Source organism: Micropterus dolomieu, linkage group LG07, assembly GCF_021292245.1.
Source record: "Micropterus dolomieu isolate WLL.071019.BEF.003 ecotype Adirondacks linkage group LG07, ASM2129224v1, whole genome shotgun sequence".
Lineage (NCBI taxonomy): Eukaryota > Metazoa > Chordata > Actinopteri > Centrarchiformes > Centrarchidae > Micropterus > Micropterus dolomieu.
The window spans coordinates 24005092-24013982 of NC_060156.1; the positions used below are offsets into that span (position 1 = coordinate 24005092).

General features: G+C 36.0%; 1 protein-coding gene across 1 annotated transcript in view; it reads left to right on the forward strand.

Moving 5' to 3' along the window:
- The window catches only part of LOC123974115 (C-type lectin domain family 4 member E-like), a 13253-nt gene extending 4362 nt beyond the window's left edge, over positions 1–8891 (forward strand). The window contains exons 4-6 of the mRNA XM_046054551.1: positions 6769–6911; positions 8056–8159; positions 8370–8891. Of these exons, the coding sequence (XP_045910507.1) occupies positions 6769–6911; positions 8056–8159; positions 8370–8526 (404 nt within the window). The 3' untranslated portion in view covers positions 8527–8891. The remainder of the gene's footprint in view (positions 1–6768; positions 6912–8055; positions 8160–8369) is intronic.

The window sequence follows — 8891 nt, forward strand, 5'->3', positions numbered from 1 at the left end:
ATGTTCATACTTTTCAGTTGGCCAACATTTCTAAAAATCCTTTTTTTGTATTGGTCTTAAGTAATATTCTAATTTTCGGAGATACTGGATTTGGGATTTTCATTAGTTGTCAGTTTTAATCATCACAATTAAATGAAATAAACATTTGAAATATATCAGTTTGTGTGTAATGAATGTATACATTATACAAGTTTCATTTTTTGAATGGAATTACTGAAATAAATAAACTTTTTGATGATATTCTAATTATATGACCAGCACCTGTATACAGGAGTTTCAGTAGGCTATAAAAATGTAACGTTAAAAACTGAAACCCTGACTTGCTCTGCTGGGGATTGTAAGCAGCAATTTATTAGAGGTGCTGAAGTTAACAGGTGTGATTTTGTTCGTGAGATTTCTGCCTGATCACGGGTGTTGTCGGCCCTAGTTTCGTTTTCCCCCGGCACGAGTACCTTCTCGTCTCATCCAGTTCTGTGTCGAGGTCGAGGGGATAGGCTACTTCCAGGGAATCAGTTAGGCCTGGGTAACGCAGCATGTAGTATAATGTAGTAAAATATTATGAATTCTCTTTAAATAGGCTAATGACATTAGTCTCCTTATATTACTTTTTTTCTTTAGCCTACATGTCAGAGAACACAGATAGGCTACGTGGGAGAGATTCTGAATGTGCAGAAAGTTTTGAACATGAGCAGATAAGTTACAGCACAATCCGCCACAATATAAACGCTGACCGCCACATATTAATTAAATCGTATTTGATTGCAGAGTTGCAGGCACCTTCACCAGAATGCAGGAAATTAAGTGTTTAATGTTCAAAATCTTCTGGGGGAGGACCCCCATACCCCCTACTTATTAAGTGCCCCATCCAACAAAACACTCTCTGGCTTCACACACAGTTTCTGGGAGGAACATTGACTTATTAGTTAAATATACTTACTTACTTTTTTGTTACCTGGGAAAGTAATTAATATGTTGTTTGTCATTGTGTGTTTTTTCCATGTTTTTAATAGTAACAACAACAATAAAAAAAAAATTAACAATATTCAGGGAAAATAACCAACATCTTTTTTGAGGGGGGGCGTTAAGGGACCTGAATAATCGATAGGGCTGGCCCAAAAATGGTTGAGAACCACTGTACTACAATATATAACAGTCTAAATAAATAATTCAGAAAAACTGTATCAATAAATAAAAGTGTTAAAATGCGAAAATAGTAGAAAGAAGAATATTAGATGAAATTTACAGTATAAATGCAGCATTAATGCCAGAGTGAAGCAAGTTTTGCACGGTTGAATTATTCCAGAAAATGATTGTACTGTTAAACCATTCAGAAAAAACTGTTGTTTTCGGTCAGCAGGAGGAGTTTCTCACCTTTACTCCGAAGTATGAGGTGCCCCTAGGGACATTTTTCAGAATTACCATGCATATACATGTACTTTTCCTCTCACATACACATATGAAACCAAACTCATTCACATACTATACTGAAAAGCTCACACACATACAAGTAAAATGCTTTTACACACACAACTGAAACGCTCTCACACACACAACTGAAAATATTACATTCACACACACAACTGAAAATATTACATTCACACACACAACTGAAAAGCTCACACACATACAAGTGAAACGCTCTCACACACACAAGTGAAACGCTCTCACACACACAACTGAAACGTTCACACACACACAACTGAAACGCTCTCACACACAACTGAAACGCTCTCACACACAACTGAAACGCTCTCACACACACAACTGAAACACTCTCACACACACACAACTGAAATGCTCTCACACACACACAACTGAAACACTCTCACACACACACAACTGAAACGCTCTCGCATACTCAAGTAAAATGTATGTTGTATAAAAGCATTTCAGTACGTTGTATGAGAGGATTTCAGTTGAACAGGAAGTTGTTTAAATAAAAGCACACATCTCACAATACAGGCGAACAACTGTTGATCGTACAACGGCATTATGTTTATTGCCTCTGACAAGCATCGGCGCATAGTTTGACTTCTTCCAAAGTATATGCTCAATTTGAAACTAATTAGATGGGTCGGCTTTAGCCCACTGCTAGTTATCAAATGCAAGCACACCAGCGCTGGGAGGCGCCATAGGGAGGCGCAATCTGACCAGACAGACTCCTGGAAGAGCTACATTGTAAATGATTTTTGTTGTTTTCACAGTAGTATTACTGTATTTCCAACAGTTTCTTACTGTATAAGATTTGACTCAACAATATTTAGTTTAACATCAGATATCATGAAACTTTTCTTGAAACTTTCACATCAGACTCTTCCGGACTGGACTGGATGCGTTAAGTTGGCGCTTTTGTGTGACGTTTTACACGGACTCTTCGGTTGTAGCTCTCAGTGAGGGGAGTGCAGCTGTACGAGAGAACAATTGCTGGAGCCTGTACTGGGGGATCGTCTGTCTGTCTGCTGACCTGGAAGCTGCTTCATCATTAATTCATAATTAAAACACCATCTGGTGAGTGGTGAAAGAAACAAAAAGTGCATAACTTTTACGTTAGTCTAGAAGAACTTACCGTGGCTTTGATGTTCTGTAACGTATCTGGTAGCCACAGCTAACGTTAGCTTGGTGTAGCAAAGCTGTCCTGTTAGCCTGTCAGTAAGTTAGAAGCTGATTAAATTAACATTAATAGCTTAAACAAAATGCTTGATTTGCACATTTTATTTTATAAAGAAGATAGTATATTTAGGCTGAAGGCCAAAATTACCAGAACTTTCTATGTTATTTAATGGAGCTGTGAGTCTGACCTTGGGTGTTTGCATGTAACGTTAAGTTATTAAAGTGAATTTATGTTTGCAGGCAGTCTTCTTGATTTTTATTTTAACTGGCTTTTCTGTTCTCTTATTTCCACAAGGCCGGAGCTGAGCCATATTGTGGGACCAAGACCAACTTCAGGATTCCAACCTGTAAAACTGTAAGTCCATTATTACTAACTAACATAACGTTACCATGGCCCATTATTGTAGTATGGCCCACTAAGATTACTGGATATATTTACATGCAGCCTTCGAAGGATGCGGTCCCTGAATTGAGACACAGCTTTAGTTAGTGATTTATTGGATTTAAGAGACTGTGAACTTGGATGATTGCTTGTGGCAGCTTGTTGGTAATGCTTGAGTAAAACAGACCTGTATTATGAGTTTAAGTTATGATGGTCTAAGAACGTTTAATTTATTATCCATCTTCAGAAAGTCTTAGAGAATAATGTGCCTTGGTCCTCCTGTCACTAGAAGTGAGAGTAAAAGTGTCCAATTTTTCCATTGACTCCCATAGTAAAATTGGATAGGAAAAAGTCTCTGAAAATACTCCTACAGCATCTGTACTCTAACTTATAGATAGGAGGGTGATGATTACCTTTTTCCTTAAAATAAAAAGACTTGACAACACAGCACTAACAGAAGTCATGTACGTGTCCCATATGTCATGTTTCAGCATGTGGTCAAGATGGTTAATGACCCTTATGTTTTACTAGTTTCAGTATTTTCTTATCTTCAACCTGGCTTTTCTAGTCTCTGTGGCTAGTTATAAGGAAATATTTTCAGAGAACCCCATTTTATACATTGATTACAGACTATTACAGCCTATGACATTGTTAGACTATCAGTTTCAAAACAGATCTCTTTACATATATATATATATGTGTGTTATTATGACTGTTTTGTTCTACTTGTGCAATAAACAATCTTTTTGTGCAGTTAAGTCTTTGAATGTCCTTTTTATTATTTTACATCAACAGCTAAATAGCCATATTTTATTTGTTATACAGTAGTACTGTAAAAAACAGTAAATACAGTAATATTTTCATAACAGTATATTACTGTACTTGATTAAACAGTATGCCAAGAAATAACAGCATAATACTGTACTTCAAAAAAACAGTACATATACTGTGCTTTATTTTACGGTATGCTAAACACTACTGTTGTTGGTTTAACAGTAATTTTACCGTAGAATGAAATACAGCAACTACTGGATAATTGTTGCCAGTAAGTTACTGTTTATTTGACAATAAACATCTTATAGTGTAGAGAAGGAGAAATTCTTTAAGAGACAAATGTGACATTCAAGTTACATAAAAAAAGAATTATCTGTACACTGAATAGTTTTGAAGCTCTATAGATGGTGTCATTTATTGTGACCGTTGAGTAGGTCTTGTGGATATTACATGTTTATTGGCTTACTGCATAGTGTGTAGTGAGGCAAAAGGGTGAAAAACATTAACTGATAGAAAGCACATATTTGCTACATGTGCATTCGATCAGCTGATTGTTTATTTTTGCTCTGTGTGGACTACTTGCCTGAGAATACCTCAAGAGTTTGCAACATTGCAATTAATGATACATCTAGTGGGGTTCATAATTTCTCAGTCAGCAGGTCATTCTTTGTTTAAGCACTTTACCCAGTTTTGTTTGGATTTGTGCTCATTCTCTTGTCTTTAAACTAGACGTACTGTACATGAGAGCAGCAAACAAGGCTTCAAGTATAAGGTACAATGTTAAAAAACTGCATAACTATTTCATCTTCGGACCTTTTCGGACCAAGGTCAGTAGACAAAACAATATTTTCACTTTTCTACTTATACTAGACAGCTCTCCCTTAGCAAAAGAGTTAAGCTTTAATATTCAATGTTTTATCTGTGTTGCATGATGAGCTGGTTCTTTCAATTGACAAAAATTACAAATTATTGACTCATAACTAAAGTTATGTGAAAATCTGAATTCAGGTTTAATTGATTTGCTTCAAATAGTTTGTTAGACATTTAACAGTTAGAACTTAGTTTAAAGCTGATTCACGTTTAGACAATTGTGGTGTTGCAAACCACAATTACAGTAAATACTTAGAATCATTTAAAATCTTATGTATAATGTCAATAACATATAAATCATTATTTAAAGTTTTTTAATGTTAACTTACCTGAAGTGCAAGCTGGGATCATTGGCTGGGACCAACCATAGAATTTCACTTGTATGTGTGTCAGGTTTTCATTTGTGTGTTTGTGTGAGCGTTTCAGTTGTGTGTGTAAAAGCATTTCAGTTGTGTGCGTGTGAGCATTTCAGTTGTGTGTGTGTGAGCATTTCAGTTATGTGTGTGAGAGCATTTCAGTAGTGTATGTAACAGCATTTCACTTGTATGTACGTGAGCGTTTCAGTTGTGTGTGTGAGAGCATTTCAGTTGTGTGTGTGTGAGCATTTCAGTTGTGTGTGTGAGAGCATTTCAGTAGTGTATGTAACAGCATTTCACTTGTATGTACGTGAGCGTTTCAGTTGTGTGTGTGAGAGCATTTCAGTTGTGTGTGTGTGAGCATTTCAGTTGTGTGTGTGAGAGCATTTCAGTAGTGTATGTAACAGCATTTCACTTGTATGTACGTGAGCGTTTCAGTTGTGTGTGTGAGAGCATTTCAGTTGTGTGTGTGTGAGCATTTCAGTTGTGTGTGTGAGAGCATTTCAGTAGTGTATGTAACAGCATTTCACTTGTATGTACGTGAGCGTTTCAGTTGTGTGTGTGAGAGCATTTCAGTTGTGTGTGTGTGAGCATTTCAGTTGTGTGTGTGAGAGCATTTCAGTAGTGTATGTAACAGCATTTCACTTGTATGTACGTGAGCGTTTCAGTTGTGTGTGTGAGAGCATTTCAGTTGTGTGTGTGTGAGCATTTCAGTTGTGTGTGTGAGAGCATTTCAGTAGTGTATGTAACAGCATTTCACTTGTATGTACGTGAGCGTTTCAGTTGTGTGTGTGAGAGCATTTCAGTTGTGTGTGTGTGAGCATTTCAGTTGTGTGTGTGAGAGCATTTCAGTAGTGTATGTAACAGCATTTCACTTGTATGTACGTGAGCGTTTCAGTTGTGTGTGTGAGAGCATTTCAGTTGTGTGTGTGTGAGCATTTCAGTTGTGTGTGTGAGAGCATTTCAGTAGTGTATGTAACAGCATTTCACTTGTATGTACGTGAGCGTTTCAGTTGTGTGTGTGAGAGCATTTCAGTTGTGTGTGTGACAGCGTTTCAGTTTCAGTTGTGTGTGTGACAGCATTTCAGTTGTGTGTGTGAGCTTTTCAGTTGTGTGTGTGAATGTAATATTTTCAGTTGTGTGTGTGAGAGCATTTCAGTTGTGTGTGTGAATGTAATATTTTCAGTTGTGTGTGTGAGAGCGTTTCAGTTGTGTGTGTGAATGTAATATTTTCAGTTGTGTGTGTGAGAGCGTTTCAGTTGTGTGTGTAAAAGCATTTTACTTGTATGTGTGTGAGCTTTTCAGTATAGTATGTGAATGAGTTTGGTTTCATATGTGTATGTGAGAGGAAAAGTACATGTATATGCATGGTAATTCTGAATAATGTCCCTTGGGGCACCTCATACCAAAGCGCTTTAAGCATCTAAGATATCAATTATTATTGTTATTAAGTAAAATTTGAATCAGAATATTTCTATACTGCAGTATTGCTACTTTAGGAAATTTCCTCTGCCACTAGTGAGGAGTCATTAGAAGAAGCAGCAGGGTTTAGAGTGTCACAGCTCCTTTAAAAAATTTATTAGAGTGACGGGAGTCAACAAAATTATATATATTATCCATTTTTTAATGATAGTGTTTTGTAATTCTGGGTCAGGGTTGTTATTGGTTGTTTCATTGTCCACTGACTGTATAATAGAGCAATGCTAAGAGTATGCTTGAATCCACACCTCTCAAATAGAAGGTTCTTTAATGTATTTTGTTTGATGCATTTTACAGAGAAAACTTGTCCTACAGGATGGAGGATGTTCAGTTGTACCTGTTATCTCCTCTCCACTAAGTCTGAAACTTGGGGAAAAGGCAGAGAAGACTGCAAAGGCCGTGGAGCAGATCTGGTGGTGATAAACAGTTATGAAGAACAGGTTGTGTGTTCGACTTTATCCCTTTTTGTCTATGTTTATAGATTATAAATCCCTCTGAGATAAATTTGTGACTTTAAATCTACAACCTTCACTGAACCATCAGTTATTGTGATTGATTGTCATTGAGCTGCTTGATATTTACTTCTACTTTACTACAACTATACTAATTTCTTAATATAGTCCATAACATTATCTGACAAATAGTTTATAGTTACGTTTCTGATTATGGTTAAAAAATTTAAAAACTGATTAAAAATGTAAAAATCCAATAGCATGTAGTAATTAAAATTAGCCCCACCTGCAGCATTGCAGCGATGCCTATACATTATTCTATCAATTACAATACAATAATATAATATTTTCAGAAGGATATAGAAAGAAGGTCAGGCAGGTATGGATATCAGGGTAAAGGGTTCAGGGTCAGACAAAGGTTCTGATGACTGGAAAGGAATGACATGAAACAACCAAGCAATATTTACAATCTGGCAGAGTTAATACTTTGATGCATTATTTTCACTTGTTACATATTTCTAACTGTGGTATTTCTACTTCTACTGTCTGAGTACTTCTTTCACCACTGACTACACTTCTTTTCATCATACTGCACTTGTGGTCGTTTTATTAGATACAAACTTTCTTACTTTCTTTCTTATCTTAATATATTTTTATGTTTGTCTTAATTTAATCAGTATTTACTGTATATCTTATAATCTGGAATCAGAGTGGGTTGATTCACTTTGGAGCAATGTAATTTCTATAATTTTATAGATGAATAAATTGAATCTTGAACCTTGAAATGAATAGGGAGGGAATATCAGTTTGATATTTTTTTAGTTGTAAAAATGTATAGTAATGGTGGCACAATGGCAAATCAAATACTTCCCCTTTGCCTCATCCACAAATGTTTTTTGTTTCTCACATGCATACAAAAACCCCAACAGACTCATGCCCTTCCGTTATAAGTTTTACTTTAGTCTGTATGTACTGTATGTATAGTCAATATAGATGTGGAGAGAAAAATTCTGAAATTTACTGCTATAATGATTAGATTACAATTAAAATATTTAACATACATTTTTGAGCTACTGACATTTTGAAAAATCTAAAATCTAAATACTGGCTTGCATTCCTTTTCCTTGAACAGGAATTCCTCACTAAAGTCATCAATCAAGACACTTGGATTGGTTTGAATGACAAAGAAAATGAGGGCACCTGGAAATGGACTGATGGAACTCCGCTGACTCTGTCGTAAGACATACAGTAAATGGTCTACACCTTATTTGAATATAGACACATATACAACTATTGCTGTGCATTACTAGGTTTATGCTTATATGAATGTCTAAATAATTTTTCATCAGACTGAACTGAATTTCCAACATTTCTTACAGACGTAGCTGCTCTAAAATCACCTCTTGAAAAATCCTGTGAAAATTCCCTTTCTTGTTAACCTCCTAGGTACTGGTTCACACGGCAGCCTGATAATGGTGCTGGAGATCCACGCTGGGGTGAAGAGGACTGTGCACATATCCAGGCTAGCACAAAAACTGGAGGAAACTGGAACGATCTGCGGTGTGATGACTCTCTGAAATGGATCTGTGAAAGATTTGCTTAGAATTTAATGAGTTTTGATATGATACATTTAAAAGTACTTTAACAATTATTCAAAAGTCCTTTAATAGTGTAATTGTTTTTCTCAAGATCTCAGTATTTTTTCCCAAAATATACTGTACTTTTTGCTGAGAAAATTAACCCCAGGCTTGTCCTGATGACTACCATATGCAGTGAAACAAAGCTCCCTAAAACTTATCAGGACAGTTGTAGCTAACATGCTACTGAATATCTGAAATGTACTTAACAGGATAATAAATCTGACTTAAGCACTTTCCTCTAATTGCTCGCAGGAGCTCGGAGTGAACTGCTTTTATTAAATTAGCTTTTTACTTTAGTTTTTGGGATTACAATGTTGATTTATCTTCA